A 21,247-nucleotide genomic window follows, 5' to 3' on the forward strand; every position below is an offset into this window, starting at 1 on the left:
AAATGAATATATATATATATTATATATATATATATATATATATATATATATATATATATATATATATAACTGAAAACTCACATTCCAGAAGTGACTCGAACCCATACTCCCAGGAGCAACGCAACTGGTATGTACAAGACGCCTTAATCCACTTGACCATCACGACCGGACATAATGAGGTGATAGCCGAGGCTATTTGAACCACCCCACCGCCGGCACTCGGATAGTAATCTTGGGCATAGCATTTTACCAAATCACCTCATTCTTTGGGGCACACGTGAGGAACACAAATGCGAACAAGCCTGAATGGTCCCCAGGACAATATGCAACTGAAAACTCACACCCCAGAAGTGACTCGAACCCATACTCCCAGAAGCAACGCAACTGGTATGTACAAGACGCCTTAATCCACTTGACCATCACGACCGGACATAATGAGGTGATAGCCGAGGCTATTTGAACCACCCCACCGCCGGCACTCGGATAGTAATCTTGGGCATAGCATTTTACCAAATCACCTCATATTGTCCTGGGGACCATTCAGGCTTGTTCGCATTTGTGTTTCTCACGTGTGCCCCAAAGAATGAGGTGATTTGGTAAAATGCTATGCCCAAGATTACTATCCGAGTGCCGGCGGTGGGGTGGTTCAAATAGCCTCGGCTATCACCTCATTATGTCCGGTCGTGATGGTCAAGTGGATTAAGGCGTCTTGTACATACCAGTTGCGTTGCTTCTGGGTGTATGGGTTCGAGTCACTTCTGGGGTGTGAGTTTTCAGTTGCATATTGTCCTGGGGACCATTCAGGCTTGTTCGCATTTGTGTTCCTCACGTGTGCCCCAAAGAATGAGGTGATTTGGTAAAATGCTATGCCCAAGATTACTATCCGAGTGCCGGCGGTGGGGTGGTTCAAATAGCCTCGGCTATCACCTCATTATGTCCGGTCGTGATGGTCAAGTGGATTAAGGCGTCTTGTACATACCAGTTGCGTTGCTTCTGGGAGTATGGGTTCGAGTCACTTCTGGGGTGTGAGTTTTCAGTTGCATATTGTCCTGTGGACCATTTAGGCTTGTTCGCATTTGTGTTCCTCACGTGTGCCCCAAAGAATGAGGTGATTTGGTAAAATGCTATGCCCAAGATTACTATCCGAGTGCCGGCGGTGGGGTGGTTCAAATAGCCTCGGCTATCACCTCATTATGTCCGGTCGTGATGGTCAAGTGGATTAAGGCGTCTTGTACATACCAGTTGCGTTGCTTCTGGGAGTATGGGTTCGAGTCACTTCTGGGGTGTGAGTTTTCAGTTGCATATTGTCCTGGGGACCATTCAGGCTTGTTCGCATATATATATATATATATATATATTTATATATATATATATATATATATATATATATATATATATATATATATATATATATATATATATATATATATGTCGTACCTAGTAGCCAGAACTCACTTCTGAGCCTACTATGCAAGGCCCGATTTGCCTAATAAGCCAAGTTTTCATGAATTAATTGCTTTTCGACTACCTAACCTACCTAACCTAACCTAACCTAACTTTTTCGGCTACCTAACCTAACCTAACCTATAAAGATAGGTTAGGTTAGGTTACGTAGGGTTGGTTAGGTTCAGTCATATATCTACGTTAATTTTAACTCCAATAAAAAAAAATTGACCTCTTACATACTGAAATGGGTTGCTTTATCATTTCATAAGAAAAAAATTAGAGAAAATATATTAATTCAGGAAAACTTGGCTTATTAGGCAAATCGGGCCTTGCATTGTAGGCTGAAAAGTGAGTTCTGGCTACTAGGTACGACGTATATATATATATATATATATATATATATATATATATATATATATATATATATATATATATATATATATATATATATATATATATATATATATATATTAATATATTTTGGTAGCAGTCTTTCCTGTAGACATATATTATTAAATATGACCGAAAAAGTAAGATTAATAATTCTAACACGAATTTTCTCTATCTTTCGTACATTTCTTTTCACTGTTGGTGGTAATTCAAAAATCAATTCTCCAAAATTCATTTTTATTTTTAGTCTGACGCGACACTTGAGCGCGTTTCGTGAAACTTATTACATTTTCAAAGACTTTAGTTTACACATACACAACTGAATAGAACTTACACATCTCCGATTTGTTTATATCTACATTTGAGTGAGGTGCATGGGGTGTGGTGGCATTAATAGGGTATTAATTTCATCAACACAAGACAGAACACGAAATAATGGGTATTGAATGGAAGTGATTGTAGAAAGCCTATTGGTCCATATTTCTTGATGCTTCTATATTGGAGCGGAGTCTTGAGGTGGTAAGAATATAGTTCTGCATTAATTGGCTGTTGATTGCTGGTGTTGACTTTTTAATGTGTAGTGCCTCGCAAACGTCAAGCTGCCTGCTATCGCTGTATCTATCGATGATTTCTGTGTTGTTTACTTGGATTTCTCTGGCGATGGTTTGGTTGTGGGAAGAGATTATATGTTCCTTAATGGAGCCCTGTTGTTTATGCATCGTTAAACGCCTAGAAAGAGATGTTGTTGTCTTGCCTATATACTGGGTTTTTTGGAGCTTACAGTCCCCAAGAGGGCATTTGAAGGCATAGACGACGTTGGTCTCTTTTAAAGCGTTTTGCTTTGTGTCTGGAGAGTTTCTCATGAGTAGGCTGGTCGTTTTACTGGTTTTATAGTAAATCGTCAGTTGTATCCTCTGATTTTTGTCTGTAGGGATAACTTTTCTATTAACAATATCTTTCAGGACCCTTTCCTCCGTTTTATGAGCTGTGGAAAAGAAGTTCCTGCAAAATAGTCTAATAGGGGGTATAGGTGTTGTGTTAGTTGTCTCTTCAGAGGTTGCATGGCATTTCACTTTCCTTCTTATGATGTCTTCAACGAAACCATTGGAGAAGCCGTTGTTGACTAGGACCTGCCTTGCCCTACAGAGTTCTTCGTCGACTTGCTTCCATTCTGAGCTGTGGCTGAGAGCACGGTCGACATATGCGTTAACAACACTCCTTTTGTACCTGTCTGGGCAGTCGCTGTTGGCATTTAGGCACATTCCTATGTTCGTTTCCTTAGTGTAGACTGCAACGTCGTCTATGCCTTCAAATGCCCTCTTGGGGACTGTAAGCTCCAAAAATCCCAGTATATAGGCAAGACAACAACATCTCTTTCTAGGCGTTTAACGATGCATAAGCAACAGGGCTCCATTAAGGAACATATAATCTCTTCCCACAACCAAACCATCGCCAGAGAAATCCTAGTAAACAACACAGAAATCATCGATAGATACCGCGATAGCAGGCGGCTTGACGTTTGCGAGGCACTACACATTAAAAAGTCAACACCAGCAATCAACAGCCAATTAATGCACAACTATATTCTACCCACCTCAAGACTCCGCTCCAATATAGAAGCATCAAGAAATATGGACCAATAGGCTTTCTACAATCACTTCCATTCAATACCCATTGTTTCGTGTTCTGTCTTGTGTTGATGAAATTAATACCCTATTAATGCCACCTCACCCCATCCACCTCACTCAAATGTAGATATAAACAAATCGGAGATGTGTAAGTTCTATTCAGTTGTGTATGTGTAAACTAAAGTCTTTGAAAATGTAATAAGTTTTACGAAACGCGCTCAAGTGTCGCGTCAGACTAGAAATAAAAATGAATTTTGGAGAATTGATTTTTGAATTAACACCAACAGTGAAAAGAAATGTACGAAAGATAGAGAAAATTCGAGTTAGAATTATTAATCTTACTTACTTTTTCGGTCATATTTAATAATATATATATATATATATATATATATATATATATATATATATATATATATATATATATATATATATATAAGCAATCCAGCTGGGATAATAAGCATAAGCAATCCAGCTGGGATCGCCCCATTGCCGACCAAGAAGCTGCAACTTTGCTAGAAGCTGCGACGACACCACATGACACTGCCCGACTTAGAGCTGTAGCAGCTCCCCATGCAGGTGATTTCCTATTAGCAACCCCAATGTCAGCAACCGGCACCCGTCTCACACCGCAGGCCCTCCGAATTGCCGTGGCTCTCCGCCTAGCTGCCCCAATCCACACCGAATACAGGTGTATTTGCGGCGAGGCAGAGGCCGACAGATACGGACGGCATGGCCTACTTTGCCAAAGGACGGGAGGATGGCATGCAAGACACGGCGAGGTTAATGACATTATTAAGAGGAGCCTTACCACAGCCGGTTGTCCAGCAGAGAGAGAGCCCCGTTACCTAATGTCCCGCAACTCTGATGAGCCTTTCGGTCGCCCAGACGGAATTACGGTGAACCCCTGGAAGAATGGTAGACAGTTGGTGTGGGACTACACTTGCGTTTCAACTTTGGCCAGTACCTATGTTGACTTCAGTGCTACACAAGCAGGAGGAGCTGCCAATCACCGGGAAGCGGCCAAGTCACGTAAATACAGAGACCTTGAGCACCACTACAATTTTGTCCCCATTGCCTCAGAGACACTTGGTGCCTGGGGTAAAAGTACTGCTAGCTTTTTAAAGGAGTTGGGGTCTAAGCTAATCGAAACAACAAGAGACCCCAGAGCTGCCAGTTTTCTTTTTCAGCGCCTTAGTGTGGCAATCCAGAGAGGAAATGGTCACTGCATCCATGGTTCCTGCCCGCCATCTGAGGAGCTGGAGGAGCTATTCAACTTGTGACAAGCAGCCTTGTACCCTGTATGTAATCAATATTGTAACTTTTTTTGTGTAATGACATTTTCAAATAAAGTTAGATAAATATACACACTTAACAAAAGAATAGGGGTGGTAGGAGAAGAAAATATCAAAGTGTTCAGTGAGGATCCACAAGGTCTTCTCTGAGTACTCTTTATTTTCTTCTCCGAGGCTATGGGTCCCTACATTTGCACCAGAGGTGGTACCCCTTCTAGGTTTTAAAATATATATATATATATATATATATATATATATATATATATATATATATATATATATATATATATATATATATATATATGTTACATAAGTAAGATATATACGAAAAGTAAGAAAATCTTACTTTTTCGATCATATATCGTAAATCATAAAATCTGTGTCGTAAATCACAGGATAAAATTGCAAGACATGAAGAAGTCAACAACATCATCAAGAGGAGCCTCGCCACAGCCCGCTGCCCGGCACAAAGAGAACCACACTTATCCAGACCTAACGACTCTCAGAAGCGCCTTGATGGGGTCTCCTTGCTACCTTGGAAGGATGGTAAGCAAGTGGTATGGGACTACACGTGCGCTGCCACACTGGCCAGTACCTACCTCCACTACAGCACACGTGAAAGCGGTGGTGCTGCTTCTTTCAGGGAATCGCAGAAAATTATTAAATACAGAGGTCTAGCACACTGCTACAGCTTTTTTCCGATCGGCTCTGAGACCCTCGGTTCGTGGGGAAAATGTGCATTGAAGTTCTTGAAGGAATTGGGGGACAAATTGATCAGCGCTACAAAAGACCAGAGAGCAAAAAGTTTCTTGTTCCAGCGCCTCAGTGTTGCGATTCAGACGGGAAATGCCTGTTGCGTCTTGGGCACTAGTCCAACTTCAGAGGAATTCAAAGAAGTGTTTGACTTGCAACAATGATCGAACCCGTCTGTGACATTCATCAATGTTTCCCATTGTTGTGTTTTTCAAGAGATCCATAACCTTTAAGCACCTTTTTGCATTATTATTTTTGTATCAACCCATGTATATCTTGCAACCATCAAATGCATAATAAAGCACAAAAAATAAAAAAGGAAGGGGGTGGTAGGAGAAAAGCACACAGATACTGTATTGGAGGGGATCTAAACATTCCCTCTAATGCGTTATGCGTGGTTTCCTCCGAGGCTATGGGTCCCTCTTCTTCCAGCTAGAGGTGGTACTCCCTTCCATATATTAAAAATATATATATATATATATATATATATATATATATATATATATATATATATATATATATATATATATATATATACTATTAAATATGACCGAAAGAGAAAGATTAATAATTCTAACACGAATTTTCTCAATATTTCTTATATTTCTTTTCACTGTTGATGGTAATTGAAAAATCAATTCTCCAAAATTCATTTTTATTTATAGTCTGACGCGACACTTGAACGCGTTTCGTAATAACTTATTACATTTTCAAAGACTTTACTTTACACACACACAACTATAACTTGCAAACACTAAACAGAGTTTAAACAGCTTTGATTTTGTACCTGCATTTGGGTGAGGTAATATGTTACAACAGTTTTGGATGAGGTGAAAACAAACTTTCAACACAAGACAGAACACGAAACAATGGGTATAATATTTTTAAGTTAAAGGGAAGAATGGAAGTAACTGCAAAGGGCCTATTGGCCCATATTTCTTGATGCTTCTACATTGGTGAGGAGTCTTGAAGTGGGTAGAATATAGTTGTGCTTTAATTGGCTGTTGATTGCTGGTGTCGATTTCTTAATGTGTTGTGCCTCACAGATATCAAGCCGCCTGCTATCGCTGTATCTATCGATGATTTCCGTGTTTTTTGTTACGACTTCTCTGGTGATGGTCTGGTTGTGGGAAGAGATTATATGTTCCTTAATGGAGCCCTGTTGCTTATGCATCGTTAATCGCCTGGAAAAAGATGTTGTTGTCTTGTCTATATACTGAATTCTTTGAGGCTTACAGTCCCCCAGTGGGCATTTGAAGGCATAGACGACGTTGGTCTCTTTTAAAGCGTTCTGCTTTGTGTCTGGAGAGTTTCTCATGAGTAGGTTGGCCTTTTTCTTTGTTTTATAGTAATTCGTCAATTGTATCTTCTGATTTTTGTCTGTAGGGATAACGTTTCTATTAATAATATCTTTCAGGACCCTTTCCTCCGTTATATGAGCTGTGGAAAAGAAGTTACTTTAAAATAGTCTAATAAGGGGTACAGGTGTTGTGTTAGTTGTCTCTTCATAGGTTGCATGGCGTTTCACCTTCCTTCTTATGGAAGGAAGGTGTATCTGCCTTGTGTATCTTATCAGATACTCAAGGCAGAAAAGTTCAACAATAGCAAAACGGAACTACTTCATGCTACATACCAATGGAGAAACAGCAACATCGACGAAGACCTCCGTACTCGAATCGACCAATACCACGACATCCTTACAGATCAATATCACCATAACACCGAAACCAGGATCATCAAGAAAGTGACAAAATTATTTGGAGGACCTATTGCGATTCCACGACCCAGAGATGGACTCTTAAACCTTGCTCTAATCAACCTCACTGAGGACCAAATCACTCTCCTAATTCTGGGTATAACTGTCACGTTATGTCCAGACCAAGTGAGATAGCCCGGAAAGTGGAGTTGGAGATCCTATTGGACGACATATACGACCTTGAGACACAAAAGAAGGTTACCACTAAAGACACCTTGCAAGCGGAACTTATTGCAGAAGGAGGAAAGATTTGAGGTAACTACAGAAGCACCATACTGTCACCCGAGCTCAAAGCTGCAGCTAAGAGCCTTCGTGAAAATAAGGAGATAGTCGTCAGGAGAGGTGACAAGTCACCAATATATGTTATTCTTAAAAAAGACGAATATCTGGCAAAAATTAACCTCATACTCTTCGACCATACTAAATTACAAATGGTAACGAAGGACACCACAGCCGAATTGAAAACGAAGGTAAACAGATTGATCGAAACAGTGAAAGCCAAGAAATCCGGAATCCCCCTGCCAAAGGTTATTGGGGAATACAAACCTGGTTAAGCGTATTGGAATGTCAAGCACCACGAGCCTGGAAACCCACTTCGGCCAATCATCAGCCAGATACCCAAACCCACATACAGACTGGTTAAGCGACTCAACTGCTTGCTGACTCCTTATGTACCTTGTGGTTTCAGCCTGAAATCTCCAAAGGAATTCGTTGATTTACTGTGGGGAGCACGGGCCACAGGGATAAGAGCCTCTTTGGAAGTGGAGTCGCTGTTTACCATCGTACCTGTGGATGATATCCACACCCACTGACAGAATGGCTAAGCGACTCAACTGCTTGCTGACTCCTTATATACCTTGTGGTTTGTGCCTGAAGTCTCCCAAGGAATTCGTTGATTTACTGTGGGGAGCACGGGCCACAGGGATAAGAGCCTCTTTGGAAGTAGAGTCGCTGTTTACCATCGTACCTGTGGATGAAACAATCGGGATGATAGTTGACAGAATGTATCGTGATCCGGATTGTACTCCTTTTGACATACAAGAAAACATACTAAGAAAGCTACTCCAAGCCTGCACTAAAGATGCACCTTTCTTGAGTCCAGCTTGCCACATGAATGTGCAAGTAGATGGGGTCGCCATGAGTTCTCCCCTCGGTGTCCAGTTTGCGAACTTCTACATGTGTACCATAGAACAGAAGGTCTTAGTTGACATGGACTTGTAACCCGCCATATACTGCAGGTATGTTGACTACATTTTTATGCAGGTACCTGATGTCAGACGTCTGCAGCAGCTGAAGGAGGAATTCAAGCAGAATTCTTTGTTAAGTTTCACTTACGAGGTGGAGAATGATGGAAAGCTGCCCTTTCTAGATGTAACAGTCACGGAATAGAACGGAGGCTTCCACACTGCAGTCTACACTAAGGAAACAAACATAGGAATGTGCCTCAATACCAATAGCGACTGCCCAGACAGGAAAAAGAGGAGTGTTGTCAACGCTTATGTCGACCGGGCTCTCACCCACATCTCTGGATGGAAGCAAGTCGATGAAGAACTCAGTTGGGTAAGGCATGTCCAGGTCAACAAATGCTTCTCCAATGGTTATGTTGAAACCATCATAAAAAGAAAGGTGAAAAGCCATGCAACCTCTGAAGAGTCAACTAACACAACACCTGTACCCCCTTTTAGACTGTTTTACAGGAACTTCTTTTCGACGGCTCATAAAACGGAGGAATGTGTCCTGAAAGATATTATTAATAGTAACGTTATCCCTACAGACAAAAACCAGAAAATACAATTGAGAATTTACTAAAAAAAAAAAACGGCCAGCCTACTCATGAAAAACTCCACAGACACCAAACAGAATGCCTTGAAGGAAACCAACGTCATCTATGCCTTCATATGCCCACTTGAGGACTGTAAGCCCCAAAGAACTCAGTATATAGGCAAGACAACAACGTCTCTTTCTAGGCAATTAACTTTGCACAAACAACAGGAATACATCAAGGAACATATAATCTCTTCACACAACATAACATCACTAGAGAAATCTTAACACAGAAATCATTGATAGACGCAGCGGTAGCAGGAGACTCGACATCAGCGAGGCACTACACGTCAAAATGTCAACACCAGTAATCAACAGCCAATTAATGCATAACTATATTCTACCCACTTCAAACCCCTGAACTATCCTAGGAGCAGCAAGAGAAAGTATGGGCCAATAGGCCTTCTGCAGTTACTTTCATTCTTATGCCTTTCATACAAAAATCACTAACTACTCACCCTAAACATTTGTGTCATATCACCTCACCCAAAACAAATAAAAAGCATGATGTATGTTATGTGTAAACCAAGTCCTTGAATATGTAAGAAGCCTTACGAAACGCTTCTAGGCGTCAGACCAAAAGTAAAAATGTAAAAAATTAAGTTTGGAGAGTTAATTTTTCAATAACCCTCGACAGTGAAGAAAAACTTAAGAAATATTGAGAAGATTCGTGTTAGAATTATTAATCTTACCCTCTCGGTCATATTCAACAGCATATGTTTACAAGAAAGACTGCTACCAAAATATACTGATATACATATATATTGAGGACTGTAAGCCCCAAAGAACTCAGTATATAGGCAAGACAACAACGTCTCTTTCTAGGCAATTAACTTTGCACAAATGGCCAATAGGATTATGTTGTGTGAAGAGATTATATGTTCCTTGATGTATTCCTGTTGTTTGTGCAAAGTTAATTGCCTAGAAAGAGACGTTGTTGTATATATATATATATATATATATATATATATATATATATATATATATATATATATATATATATATATATATATATATATATATATATCCACCATCAGAAAACTCTTGACCTCTGATGGTGGATGTGGTCAGGATATCTCTGTTGATGATCTGGTTGTGTGTAGAAATAACATGCACAGCAGCATCAAAATCTTATTTGATGCTGCCGCGTTGTTTGTACATATTGTCGAGCTCTTGATAAAGATGTTGCCATCTTGTCAACACCTGTAAAGAGTTATTCAGATTGAAGGGGCTGACCGTGCCCAAGTGGACTTATGAATCATTCGAACTCTGAAAAGCCAGTTCCCATTCACGAACGGTCTTCTAACCACAAGACCAAGACCAACTATCATACTGCCCCAGCCATCACCGCCTGTGTGTCACCTCACTGCACCTCATCCTTCTTAGTAACGTGTTCTCTCGTCCCAACTAACTTGTGTTGATCGTCTTCTCTTCTGCTTCCGGAAAGGTTGACAGCGTTTACAACATTCATCTCTTACCATCAGGACACATCAAATGTAAAATGAATTTTGGAGAGTTAACATTTTTAACCGAATGGACTACCACAAAAAAGTGCGTAAAATCACTTCGGTAAGGTTGGATCATAGGAGACTCGAACGTAAGTTACAAAAGTGCCACCTGTTCGTTCCACAACAGTACTATGAGCACGCATAATAAGAAAGGATTTTTAAGTGTATAACTGTGCTTTAGGCTGGCCAGAGATAGTGAGGGTTGCACAGGGAGGCTTAGGAATGGTCAAAGATGCCGAGAGCTGGCCACGGATAGTAAGGGCTGGGCCAGGGATGCTTAAGGCTGGCTAATGAAATTGAGAGCAGAAGGCTGACCGGGACCGGGACTGGCAACAGTTGCGGTGAGGGCTGGACAGTTGCGGTGAGGGCTGGACAGTTGCGGTGAGGGCTGGACAGTTGCGGTGAGGGCTGGACAGTTGTGGTGAGGGCTGGACAGTTGCGGTGAGGGCTGGACAGTTGTGGTGAGGGCTGGACAGTTGCGGTGAGGGCTGGACAGTTGCGGTGAGGGCTGGACAGTTGCGGTGAGGGCTGGACAGTTGCGGTGAGGGCTGGACAGTTGCGGTGAGGGCTGGACAGTTGCGGTGAGGGCTGGCTAGCGGAGTATCACCACCTACTTCTCTCTGCGACCCCCTTGGTTCCTAACCAGGTTTTCTCTCCGTAACAAGATTGAGTTGTGTCCGTCGCTCACTACAGATTGCCTTGACACAAAAATTACTGGACTTGCAGTGGGCTGGAGTGATGGTCTACCACTCTGACGGTGGTCTGAGCTAACTGGGCTGTGATGATGAGAGATTCGGATGGTATTGGGCTAAGACGATTTAGGATTGTGTTAATGGTGGCATGAGTTGATGGTGGATTAGACCAATGGTGGACTGGGCTGTTTGTGTGCTGCGTGGTGATGAACTGGGCTGAGGATAAACGTAACTCATGAAGTACTGGGTTGAGGATAAACGTAACTCATGAAGTACTGGGTTGATTGTGGAATGAGCTCGAGGTTAACTGGACTAATGGTAGACTGAGCTGATTGTAGACTGGGCTGGACTAGACTGGCAGATGAGTGGGCTGAGAGAGGTTGCTTAAAATCATCTTACGCAACAATCTCCCAAATCAAGGTTTTCTCCCTCACCAGATCATTCACCGCACGCTTTCCCTTCAGAATCTCTCTCCCACGCACTCTCCTCCCACACACTCTCCTCCCACACACTCTCCTTTACCAGCACTCATCTTCACCTACACTCTCCGACTTCCCCACCCTCCCCCACCAACACTCTCCTTTCCTTACACTTTTCAATCCACAGCCCCGCGGTAGTGATGGTGATTGTGAATGCAATGGAGCAATTTATATTGCAACATATATATATATATATATATATATATATATATATATATATATATATATATATATATATATAATATATATATATATATATATATATATATATATATATATATATATATATATATATATATATATATATATGTGTGTGTGTGTGTGTGTGTTTACTAGTTGTGTTTTTGCGGGGGTTGAGCTTTGCTCTTTCGGCCCGCCTCTCAACTGTCAATCAACTGTTTACTAACTACTTTTTTTTTTTCCTCCACACCACACACACACACACACACACACACCAGGAAGCAGCCCGTGACAGCTGACTAATTCCCAGGTACCTATTTACTGCTAGGTAACAGGGGCATTTAGGGTGAAAGAAACTTTGCCCATTTGTTTCTGCCTCGTGCGGGAATCGAACCCACGCCACAGAATTACGAGTCCTGCGCGCTATCCACCAGGCTACGAGGCCCCTGTGTATGTGTGTGTGTGTGTGTGTGTGTGTGTGTGTGTGTGTGTGTGTGTGTGTGTGTGTGTGTGTGTGTGTGTGTGTGTACTCACCTAATTGTACTCACCTAATTGTGCTTGCGGGGGTTGAGCTTTGGCTCTTTGGTCCCGCCTCTCAACTGGTGTACAGATTCCTGAGCCTGCTGGGCTCTATCATATCTACATTTGAAACTGTGTATGGAGTCAACCTCCACCACATCACTTCCAAGTGCATTCCATTTATTAACTACTCTGACACTGAAAAAATTCTTTCTAACGTCTCTGTGGCTCATCTGGGTACTAAGTTTCCACCTGTGTTTCCACCTGTCAAGAAGTCAACACCAGCAATCAACATCCAATTAATGCACAACTATATTCTACCCACTTGAAGACTCTGCACCAATATAGAAGCATCAAGAATTATGGACCAATAGGCCCTTTGCAGTTACTTCCATTCTTCCCTTTAGTTTACCCAAATTATACCCATTGTTTCGTGTTCTATCTTGTGTTGAAAGTTTTGTTCACCGCATCCAAAAATGTTGTAACATATCACCTCACCCAAATGCGGGTATATAAGATGAAAGCTGTTTAAATGATAGCATAGAACTCTGTTTAGTGTTCACAGGTTATAGTTGTGTGTGTGTAAACTAAAGTCTTTGAAAATGTAATAAGTTATTACAAAATGCGTTCAAGTGTCGCGTCAGACTAGAAATAAAAATGAATTTTGGAGAATTGATTTTTCAATTACTATCGACAGGGAAAAGAAACATAAGAAATATTGAGAAAATTCGTGTTAGAATTATTAATCTTACTTTTTCGGTCATATTTAATAATATATATATATATATATATATATATATATATATATATATATATATATATATATATATATATATATATATATATATATATATATATATAACATGAAAATATTTAAATTGGCAGATGTTTCCTAATTAAGGTGAGCCTTTTTCTTGCCTTTGGAGGGGGAACATTTCCACAAGAAGAGTTTTAATATTAAGGAACCCTTACATGTGAACTATGAACGGGCATCATGGGCGGATTTCGCGACGTATCTGGAGTAACTTGGGATATCATGAATGACAGAAGGGAATGGAATAATATGGGGGTGACAAGAGCAAGACAGTGATTGTAAAATACGGGTAAAATGTGAGTCTTGTTAGACAGAAATGTGAGAAACTCTCCCTCTAGCATCCTAAATGGGTGTGTGTTTCATTAGGACTCGAAAAACCAGCGCTCTTTCAAGAAACGCTAAATCAGTATCATAGTGTAAGGCATTAAGATGTAGCCATCAATGATGTAACCTCCACCACTCTACAATTAACCGTAGGAGTGCCACAGGGTTCTAAGATCTTCTATCTTAGAACCTCTCCTATTTATTATATACATCAATGATTTGCCAAATGTCTCTAACATTTCTAAACCTGTACCATTTGCTAACGGTACTATCCTCATTTACTGAGACTAACCCACATACACTAAGTAATGTTGTAAATAACGAATTATAAAAATCCAGCCCATGTATGTCAATTAGCAAACACTAATTATAGAAAAGACGTACTACATTTTATTTGGAAGAAAATCGTCAAACGAAGTTCAAGTTCAGATAGAAAATGTTAACATCAGCAATATAAATGATGAAATGTTCCTTGACCCTATATTTCAGAGAGACTCAACGCAACACCCATATGCAACACATAGCCAAAAAAGTATAACAAAACTGTCGGTTTATTCTCTAAAATCAAATATTTTTTCCCTTACTCTGCTCTCCTCTCTTTATACTACTCGCTAATTTATCACATCTTACATACGGTATCTGTGTATGGGGTTTAACCACTGCAAATTTATTAATTTTTAAGCAAAAAAAAAATTCATTTATTTTTATGCAAGTAATTTATAAATTGCCTCATGCCATCATCACCCAACAGAAATCTGCTATCATAATCACAACAAACTCTGTTTTCAGATAACGCACATCCCCTCTGTTTAAATCCCAAACATGCTAAACATACACTCACTCCACACATTCTCCTGTGCTTATGTACATGTACAAAACCTTGTTCCTAAATGCAAAGCCTGATCTAAAACTCTTCCTTCACAATAGTAATAGAACCCACGATCACCACACCAGAAATAAATATATCTTTTTTCCCTAGAGTCAAACTAGATCTGTGCAAACATTCTATGCAAATAAAGGGACTCATTCTATGGAACTCACTCCATAACATAACGTATTAAAAAGCTCTCCAACCAATACCTTATTCTAAAGTAAAATTAAACGTACTTAATGTCCTCCTTTTAGTTTCCTACCCAGTGCTTCAAACTCGCACTGTATCTTGTGCTAACCCCCCCCCCCCCTCCTCCAATATTAGTGCCTAAGACATTCATCTTCACCATTGTAATCACAACCATCAACTTATATCATATGTTGTTATGTTGAACGCAAATTTTGTTACAATGTACCTATTAACAATCTTCAAATTATGCTGCTCTGTACCTATTAATAATCTTAAATTTTTCCTATAATCCACCTAGTAATATTCTTAAAATTTTTCTTCAATGTACCTATTAATATTGTTCAAATTTGGCTACAAATTACCTACTTATAATTATCTGTTAGATTAAGGACTTCCCAGAAATGCAATGCGTGTTAGTAACTTTGCCACACTGTTCCGCACCAATGTTATGTACTCTCACAAACCCACTGTACTTTCTTGCATATATAAATAATAATATAAAAAAAACTGGCTGTACCTCAGCAAAGCTTCGGTCAGTGTTGCTTGTGTTGCTGCTCTGCCGACACCTCCAGCAGGAGGAATGGACTAATATGTCGCGTGTTTCCTGCAGGAGAGTACGGGACGCACATTGTGGGTGGGGGTGCTAGATTCCTGCAGGCGGGGTCTTCGTTGTCCTTGGAGTGCATCGTTACCCACACCCGCGCCCCGCCCACCGCCGTCCTCTGGTACCACGGTAACCGCGTCCTTGACTACGACTCCCCAAGGGGTGGCATCTCCCTCCAGGTCAGTACTGAGCTTTTGTCAGGGTCAGTACCTCCCTTTCCAGTTACGAGCCAGTTCTTCCCTCCAGGTTCCAGTTCTTCCCTTCAGGTTCCAGTTCTTCCCTTCAGGTTCCAGTTCTTCCCTTCAGGTAAGTATTGTATCCGGGCTGGAACTGTCTACCGTTCAGTCAGCATACCTCTCCAAGTCAATAGTGGCTCCCTTCTGGGCCATTGTGTCTCCTAGGTAACTACCGTTTTCCTCTTAAGTACATGTTACTTAGTCTCGCATGACGTGAGACGTTAGGGCTCTCAGCCTGACGTGAGCCTTAAGTCTCACTTTCTTATTGCCAGTGCCATCTCTCAGCTAAGTATAGGCTTCCTAGTACGCCAAGTGATTTGACACCATTCCTTTCCCCTGTCCCAACTCAAATCCTGATCCTCATATCTCTTTCAAGTGGATTTTGCTTTGGGCTTTCTCCCCATAATTACGCCCAACCACTTGGGCTGGGCGGTAAAACGACGGTCTAGCTTCACGCAGGTCAGCGTTCAGTCCCCGACCGTCCAAGTGGTTAGACAACATTCTTTACCCAGGTCCCATCTCATATCCTTATCCTGACCCCTTCCAAGTGTTATGTAGACGTAATGGCTTGGCGCTTTCCCCTGATAATTCCCTCCCTCCTTCCCTCCCCATAATTACCTTATCTCTCTAGGTAAAACCTTTGTTAAAAGTTGAAAACGCATCCAGCAGATGTATGTTGTCCTTCAACGTTAGAAACATATTACAAAGAAAAACTACCAATTATGCACGTTGGATCTGACTCAGATGAGAGGAAAAGCGTAGAGAGATGGTAAGCTCTATATTATATGCTTTCACATACCATTGTGGTAACCGTATTCTTGAAATTCTATATATTTTTTTTTAATTGAGCTACCAATTATTTTATTTTAAAAGCAATATGTTAATTTGTTTACAATGGGCGCAGTTCCAATTTGCAAGTGCCAATGATGTTAGCTCTCAATGGTAAACAGGTCGTCTTGGCTTTCTGTCTTCTTTTTGATTGTTTGATGATAATTATCACAAGTAAAACTACCATCAAAAATCATCAAACTGCAAAAATTATCGAAACTACGACTACATCTACTAGTAGTAGTTGACATCCTACAGTCTCGGGAGACTATGGAGTTGCGCCCTGGTTGCCGAGGCTGGAGTGTCCTCTCCAGCTCCCAGGTCGACAACCTGCCAGGGCTTAGTGCCCAGGGGCCAGATTCACGAAAGCACTTACGAACGTGTACAGCTTTCCTCAATCTCTGACGGCTTTGGTTACATTTATTATGCAGTTTACAAGCATGAAAACTTACCATTCAACTGTTGTTATTGTTATAAACAGCCTCCTGGTGCTTCGGAGCTCATTAACTGTTTAATAATTGGAAACAAATCCGCCAAAGATTGAGAAAAGATGTACAGGTTCGTAAGTGTTTGCTTTCGTGAATTTGGCCCCAGGGCACTAAGCATCGGTGCGTCTACTACTACATCTACTGCTACATCTACTACAACTACCTGATAAATTAGTAGCTGGTCAGTACTCTGCTTCTGTGCATTCAGTGCTCTCTCACTCACGACAGATATCATGCTCTCCAGGCCATCAATATTGATCTCCAGGTTAGTATTGTCTCTGTTACTGTTTATCTATACTCGTACGTTCCCCCAGGTCGATAATATCTCTATCCACATCTATCCATATTAGATGAATATATCTCATATCCATATAATGATGTAAGAATTCATATTCATATTATTCAGTGACTCTGTTTACATTTTGTCTCACTTGGTAGCATTGTCTCCTCATTTATCATCCCTCCCAAGGTCGACACTCTTTCCTCCAAGAGCAGGATTGTCACCCTTAAGGTGATTATGGTTTCTATCATAACGGCACTGTCTTCCTCAGCGTTGTGTATATATCCCCATGTCACTACTGACATCCTGCCAGTGCTCCCACTACTGATATCCCACCAGTTCTCTCCACTACTGACATCCTGCCTGTACTCTCCACTACTGACATCCTGCCTGTACTCTCCACTACTGACATCCTACCAGTACTCCCCACAACTGACATCCTACCAGTACTCTCCACTACTGACATCCTGCCAGTACTCTCCACTACTGACATTCTAACAGTACTCCCCACAACTGACATCCTACCAGTACTCCCCACAACTGACATTCTACCAGTACTCTCCACAACTGACATCCTACCAGTACTCCCCACAACTGACATCCTACCAGTACTCTCCACAACTGACATCCTACCAGTACTCTCCACTACTGACATCCTGCCAGTACTCTCCACTACTGACATTCTAACAGTACTCCCCACAACTGACATCCTACCAGTACTCCCCACAACTGACATTCTACCAGTACTCTCCACAACTGACATTCTACCAGTACTCCCCACAACTGACATTCTACCAGTACTCTCCACAACTGACATTCTACCAGTACTCTCCACAACTGACATCCTACCAGTACTCTCCACAACTGACATTCTACCAGTACTCTCCACAACTGACATTCTACCAGTACTCCCCACTACTGACATCCTACCAGTACTCCCCACAACCGACATCCTACCAGTACTCTCTCCTTCATGGGGATCTCCTGATGAGGACACTCTATCTTCAGGTCCCACTACGGGCTCACCATAGCCCGTGCTACTTGGAACTTTTGTTTCCAGGTAGCAAATCTTAAACATCAACAAACAACTTCAGGTCAATACTGGGCTTGTGCTCGTCAATAAACTCATCTCCAGGTCATAACATTCACTCATTTAGTCATAACTATTCCAGTCAGTCAGATCAGCCAATATTAAGGTCAAAATTGTAATTCCGAGGAAAAGCTCTTATTCAACTGGTCAGAAATTTCACTCCTAGGAGTGAAATTTCTGAAATGACTTCTTGAAGAGTGCTGAGCTCAGCACTCTTCAAGAAGTCATTCTTCTGGTCAGAACTGCAGCTCTTCTGGTGAAAACTGACTACATAGCGGTAGCTCTAACTACTGAGCTACTGAACATCCACACTATGAGAGGCTCTTAAAGTTACGCCACAGGAATCCAATTGTGGTGGTGTTGGAAACCATTGTAGTGCGGTGGTGTTGGCAGCCCTTGTAGTGTGGTGGTGTTGGCAGCCCTTGTAGTGCTGTGGTGTTGGCAGCCCTTGTAGTGCTGTGGTGTTGGCAGCCCTTGTAGTGTGGTGGTGTTGGCAGCCCTTGTAGTGTGGTGGTGTTGGCAGAACTTGTAGTGCGGTGGTGTTGGCAGCCCTTGTAGTGCGGTGGTGTTGGCGGCCCTTGTAGTGTGGTGGTGTTGGCAGCCCTTGTAGTGTGGTGGTGTTGGCAGCCCTTGTAGTGTGGTGGTGTTGGCGGCCCTTGTAGTGTGGTGGTGTTGGCGGCCCTTGTAGTGTGGTGGTGTTGGCGGCCCTTGTAGTGTGGTGGTGTTGGCAGCCCTTGTAGTGTGTTGGTGTTGGCAGCCCTTGTAGTGTGGTGGTGTTGGCAGCCCTTGTAGTGTGGTGGTGTTGGCGGCCCTTGTAGTGTGGTGGTGTTGGCGGCCCTTGTAGTGTGGTGGTGTTGGCAGCCCTTGTAGTGTGGTGGTGTTGGCGGCCCTTGTAGTGTGGTGGTGTTGGCAGCCCTTGTAGTGCTGTGGTGTTGGCAGCCCTTGTAGTGTGGTGGTGTTGGCAGCCCTTGTAGTGCTGTGGTGTTGGCAGCCCTTGTAGTGTGGTGGTGTTGGCAGCCATTGTAGTGCGGTGGTGTTGGCAGCTCTTGTAGTACGGTGGTGTTGGCAACACTTGTAGTGCGGGAGTGTTGGCAACACTTGTAGTGCTGTAGTGTTGGCAGCCCTTGTAGTGTGGTGGTGTTGGCAGCCCTTGTAGTGCGGGTGTGTTGGCAGCCCTTGTAGTGCGGGAGTGTTGGCAGCCCTTGTAGTGCGGTAGTGTTAGCAGCCCTTGTAGTGCGGTAGTGTTGGCAGCCTTTGTAGTGCTGTAGTGTTGGCAGCCCTTGTAGTGCTGTGGTGTTGGCAGCCATTGTATCGCGGTAACCTAACCTAACCGTTCCAATAAATTTTTTAATTCCATCTTAAATCCTCCAGCATCTCACAGTCCCATTGTAACCTGGAGCGGTCTGTGTTGCCCGACAGGTGGAGAAGTCTGGGGAGCAGACCACCTCCCGGCTCCTACTCTCCTCCGTGAAGGAGTCTGATTCCGGCAACTACACGTGCGTTCCTGTCAACGCCCCCACGGCATCCGTCTCCGTTCACGTCAACAACGGTAAGGCCGTCGTCTGGTGTTGCTGCTGGAGTGTCTGGTGTTGCTGCTGGAGTGTCTGGTGTTGCTGCTGGAGTGTCTGGTGTTGCTGCTGGAGTGTCTGGTGTTGCTGCTGGAGTGTCTGGTGTTGCTGCTGGAGTGTCTGGTGTTGCTGCTGGAGTGTCTGGTGTTGCTGCTGGAGTGTCTGGTGTTGCTGCTGGAGTGTCTGATGTTGCTGGAGTGTCTGATGTTGCTGCTGGAGTGTCTGGTGTTGCTGCTGGAGTGTCTGGTGTTGCTGCTGGAGTGTCTGGTGTTGCTGCTGGAGTGTCTGGTGTTGCTGGAGAACCTGGTGGTGCTGCTGGAGTGTCTGGTGTTGCTGCTGGAGTGTCTGGTGTTGTTGCTGGAGTGTCTGGTGTTGCTGGAGAACCTGGTGGTGCTGCTGGAGTGTCTGGTGTTGCTGCTGGAGTGTCTGGTGTTGTTGCTGGAGTGTCTGGTGTTGCTGCTGGAGTGTCTGGTGTTGCTGGAGTGTCTGGTGTTGCTGCTGGAGTGTCTGGTGTTGCTGCTGGAGTGTCTGGTGTTGCTGCTGTAGCGTCTGGTGTTGCTGCTGGAGTGTCTGGTGTTGCTGCTGGAGTGTCTGGTGTTGCTGCTGGAGTGTCTGGTGTTGCTGCTGGAGTGTCTGGTGTTGCTGCTGGAGTGTCTGGTGTTGCTGGAGAACCTGGTGTTGCTGCTGGAGTGTCTGGTGTTGCTGCTGGAGTGTCTGGTGTTGTTGCTGGAGTGTCTGGTGTTGCTGCTGGAGTGTCTGGTGTTGCTGGAGTGTCTGGTGTTGCTGCTGGAGTGTCTGGTGTTGCTGCTGGAGTGTCTGGTGTTGCTGCTGGAGTGTCTGGTGTTGCTGCTGGAGTGTCTGGTGTTGCTGCTTGAGTGTCTGGTGTTGCTGGAGAACCTGGTGTTGCTGCTGGAGTGTCTGGTGTTGCTGCTGGAGTGTCTGGTGTTGTTGCTGGAGTGTCTGGTGTTGCTGCTGGAGTGTCTGGTGTTGCTGGAGTGTCTGGTGTTGCTGCTGGAGTGTCTGGTGTTGCTGCTGGAGTGTCTGGTGTTGCTGCTGTAGCGTCTGGTGTTGCTGCTGGAGTGTCTGGTGTTGCTGCTGGAGTGTCTGGTGTTGCTGCTGGAGTGTCTGGTGTTGTTGCTGGAGTGTCTGGTGCTGCTGCTGGAGTGTCTGGTGTTGCTGGAGTGTCTGGTGTTGCTGCTGGAGTGTCTGGTGTTGCTGCTGGAGTGTCTGGTGTTGCTGGTGTGTCTGGTGTTGCTGCTGGAGTGTCTGGTGTTGCTGCTGGAGTATCTGGTGTTGCTGCTGGAGTGTCTGGTGTTGCTGCTGGAGTGTCTGGTGTTGCTGCTGGAGTGTCTGGTGTTGCTGCTGGAGTGTCTGGTGTTCCTGGAGTGTCTGGTGTTGCTGCTGGAGTGTCTGGTGTTGCTGCTGGAGTGTCTGATGTTGCAGCTGGAGTGTCTGGTGTTGCTGCTGGAGTGTCTGGTGTTGCAGCTG

At 43.1% G+C, this 21,247-nt stretch overlaps 1 protein-coding gene across 1 annotated transcript in view; it reads left to right on the plus strand.

Annotated features, from left to right (window-relative positions):
- Window positions 1-19,964, plus strand: part of LOC123767432 (peroxidasin homolog) — an 820,244-nt gene extending 800,280 nt beyond the window's left edge. Inside the window, exons 6-8 of the mRNA XM_069313105.1 lie at window positions 15,276-15,448; window positions 19,611-19,756; window positions 19,958-19,964. Coding sequence (XP_069169206.1) covers window positions 15,276-15,448; window positions 19,611-19,756; window positions 19,958-19,964 — 326 coding nt within the window. The remainder of the gene's footprint in view (window positions 1-15,275; window positions 15,449-19,610; window positions 19,757-19,957) is intronic.
- The last annotated feature ends 1,283 nt before the right edge of the window (window positions 19,965-21,247 follow it).

The sequence above is a fragment of the Procambarus clarkii genome, chromosome 74, assembly GCF_040958095.1.
Source record: "Procambarus clarkii isolate CNS0578487 chromosome 74, FALCON_Pclarkii_2.0, whole genome shotgun sequence".
In the NCBI taxonomy this organism is placed as follows: domain Eukaryota; kingdom Metazoa; phylum Arthropoda; class Malacostraca; order Decapoda; family Cambaridae; genus Procambarus; species Procambarus clarkii.